The sequence below is a fragment of the Etheostoma cragini genome, chromosome 1 (assembly GCF_013103735.1).
Source record: "Etheostoma cragini isolate CJK2018 chromosome 1, CSU_Ecrag_1.0, whole genome shotgun sequence".
NCBI lineage: Eukaryota > Metazoa > Chordata > Actinopteri > Perciformes > Percidae > Etheostoma > Etheostoma cragini.
Genome location: NC_048407.1, coordinates 34,283,806 through 34,287,060, shown reverse-complemented (window position 1 = coordinate 34,287,060; position 3,255 = coordinate 34,283,806). Strand labels below are relative to the sequence as shown.

General features: G+C 47.1%; 1 protein-coding gene across 1 annotated transcript in view; it reads left to right on the top strand.

Moving 5' to 3' along the window:
- The window catches only part of LOC117956400 (vacuolar protein sorting-associated protein 13C-like), a 61,646-nt gene that overhangs the window by 32,579 nt on the left and 25,812 nt on the right, over nt 1–3,255 (top strand). Inside the window, exons 31-37 of the mRNA XM_034891476.1 lie at nt 552–696; nt 921–1,040; nt 1,345–1,448; nt 1,822–1,989; nt 2,270–2,574; nt 2,674–2,821; nt 3,115–3,253. Of these exons, the coding sequence (XP_034747367.1) occupies nt 552–696; nt 921–1,040; nt 1,345–1,448; nt 1,822–1,989; nt 2,270–2,574; nt 2,674–2,821; nt 3,115–3,253 (1,129 nt within the window). The remainder of the gene's footprint in view (nt 1–551; nt 697–920; nt 1,041–1,344; nt 1,449–1,821; nt 1,990–2,269; nt 2,575–2,673; nt 2,822–3,114; nt 3,254–3,255) is intronic.

Below are 3,255 nucleotides of genomic sequence, written 5' to 3'. Positions count from 1 at the left end.
TCTTCCATAACCCCTCAGCAGGGCCACAGGCTGATAGCATCCTGGTCTTCCATAACCCCTCAGCAGGGCCACAGGCTGTTCACGCAAAAATAACCCCTCAGCAGGGCCACAGGCTATTCACGCAAAAATGGTCCAAACAACGTACTGAGCACATATGCATGATTATACTTTTCAGAGGGCTGACATTTCTGTATTTAAAATCCTTTTTCTATTGATTTCATGTAATATGCTAATTTTCTGATATTTTGAATTTGGGGTTTTCATAAACTGTACGCCATAATCATCAAAATTATATCAAATAAAGGCTGGAAATGTCTCACTTGGCATGTAATGAGTAAATATGATATATTAGTTTCACCTTTTAAGTTAAATTACTGAAATGAACGAACTTTTGCACCATATGCTGATTTTTTTAGTTTCATCTGTAGTGTTTGGTTAGGAAGGTTATGAGTCTGGAGTTCATGATGCTACAGAAAATCTTCCCCAGATTACTGTTCACACAGTTCTCTCTCTCTCTCTCTCTCTGTTTCTCTCTCTTTCTCTCGCTGCAGGTGATGTTTATGTCTCTCGACCTTCTCCTCCACACTGAGGCTCTGCTGTCGACCATCAACTTCCTGTCGGCGGCGTTGTCGTCCGGCGGTGAGACGTCTCCGGAGAGAGACGCCAGACCCAGGAAAGAGAGGACGTCCAAATCCAGTCAGTTCCCCCCCCCCCACACACACACACAGACACACAGACACACACACAAGCACACACACAGACACACACACACACACACACACACAAACACACACACACACACAGACACACAAACACACATATACTTGCAGACACACACACACACACACACACACACAGACACACACACACACAGTGTGAAGTTGTGCGACTGTGTCTAACTTGTCCTTGTTGTCTTTCAGCCACCGTGACATCACCTGCTAAGAGTGACATCATTGACCTGAAGGTGATGATGTCACTGGGAGCCTTCAACGTGCTGGTGTGTGACCAGAGCTGCAACATGGCCGACATCAAGATCCAAGGTACCAGGTCCTGTTCTCTCCCTCTTAGACTGTTAATAATATACAGTCTATGGTCATCAAGATCCAAGGTACCCGGTCCTGTTCTCTCCCTCTTAGACTGTTAATAATATACAGTCTATGGTCATCAAGATCCAAGGTACCCGGTCCTGTTCCCGGTTCTGTTCTCCCCCCCTTAGACTGTTAATAATATACAGTTTATCGTCATCAAGATCCAAGGTACCCGGTCTTGTACCCGTTTCTGTTCTGCTCTCTTTTCTGTCTGCAGGGATTGTCATGGTTGTCTGCCCTGTTTTCTGTCTTGCAGGGATTCATGGCTCTCTTCTGATGCAAGGAACCCAGACTCACATCTCCGCGCGCCTCAGAGACTTCATCATTCTCAACGTCGACCCCAAAAGCATCCACAAAAAGGTCAGTGAGCCAGGGTCCAGTTCTGATCACTTGGATTACATGATGTTCTCCAGACTCAGATTCATCTCTGATGTTCTCCAAATTAATATCTGATCTTCTCCAGACTCAAATTAATTTCTGATGTTCTCCAGACTAATATCTGATGTTCTCCAGACTAATCTCTGGTGTTCTACAGACTAATCTCTGGTGTTCTCTAGACTAATCTCTGATGTTCTCCAGACTAATCTCTGGTGTTCTCTAGACTAATCTCTGATGTTCTCCAGACTAATCTCTGGTGTTCTACAGACTAATCTCTGGTGTTCTCCAGACTAATCTCTGGTGTTCTCCAGACTAATCACTGGTGTTCTCCAGACTAATCTCTGGTGTTCTCCAGGCGATCTCCATCGTGGGGGACGAGGTGTTCAGCTTCTCATTGAGTCTGACGCCCAAAGCCACCGACGGCGCTGGCTACGCCGACACGTCTCGGTCCGACGGCCGGGTGAAGCTCAACGTGGGCTGCATCCAGGTGGTCTACCTGCACAAGTTCTTCATGTCTCTGCTGGTGAGTACGCTACGTATTTAATAATAATGTGTACCATAATAATAATGTGTACTTTAATATTTCACATGTTAACCATCAGAAAGAGCTGTAGACCTCTTCTTGATTCAGGTTTAGGAGTAAAAACTGGTCTGTTTTATTGTTAATAATAGTAATCATAATACATTTATTCATAGAGCACTTTCAATCATTAAAAATAAAATATATGATATTATATATGATATGAGATGAGATTATATCATATTTTATATATTATATTCTATATATTTCCGTGTTCCTCCAGAACTTTGCAGACCACTTCCAGGCGGCCAAAGCGGCGGTGAGCGCGGCGACGGTCCAGGCGGCGGAGAAGGCGGCGTCCAGCGTGCGCGGTCTGGCCCAGAAGAGCTTCCGTCTGTCCATGGACATCAGGCTGAAAGCTCCGCTCATCATCATCCCCCAGTCCTCCAGCTCCCACAATGCACTGGTGATGGACCTAGGGCTCCTCACGGTGGCCAACAGCTTCTCTCTGCTCAGCGTGGACGGATACCCGCTGCCCGTCGCCGTCGACGACACGCACGTGCAGCTCACGCAGCTCAAACTCTCCAGGTAATAATATTATATTAATTATAATAATATATTATCTACAAAAATAATAACTCAAACTCTCCAGGTACCCAGTATATGTATATGTGAACTCTGTCCCAGGACCTTCCTGGACCTGGTCTCGGAGCAACCCGGGGCCGAGCTGCTGGAACCAGTCAACCTGCAGCTGAACATCAGGAGGAACCTCGCAGCTTCCTGGTATCACAAGATGGTCGCCATGGAGATCAATGGAGATCTGAAGCCCATGAAGGTAGGAGGACACACACACACACACACACACACACAGATAGACACACACAGAGACACACACACTCACTCACTCACACAGACGCACACTCACACACACTCACTTACTCACATACGCACGCGCAAACACAGACACGCACACAAACACACACACACACAGTTACTCTTTCTCAGGTTCTAACCCAACTGGTTCCTCTGCTAGGTTCCCCTGATCCAGTGTTTTTATGCTAAAGTAGGCTGATCTAGTGTGTGTATGCTAAGCTATGCTAACACATACCTGCTGTCTGGACTCTGCAGGTGGAGTTGAGTCAAGAGGACCTGGCGGTGCTGCTGAGGATCATGACGGAGAACCTGGGCGAGGCCAGCGGTCTTGACCCCCCTGCCCCGAGACCGGACTCTGGTCTGCAGCTCCGCGTGGCCGGAGCCCCCCCCACAGGT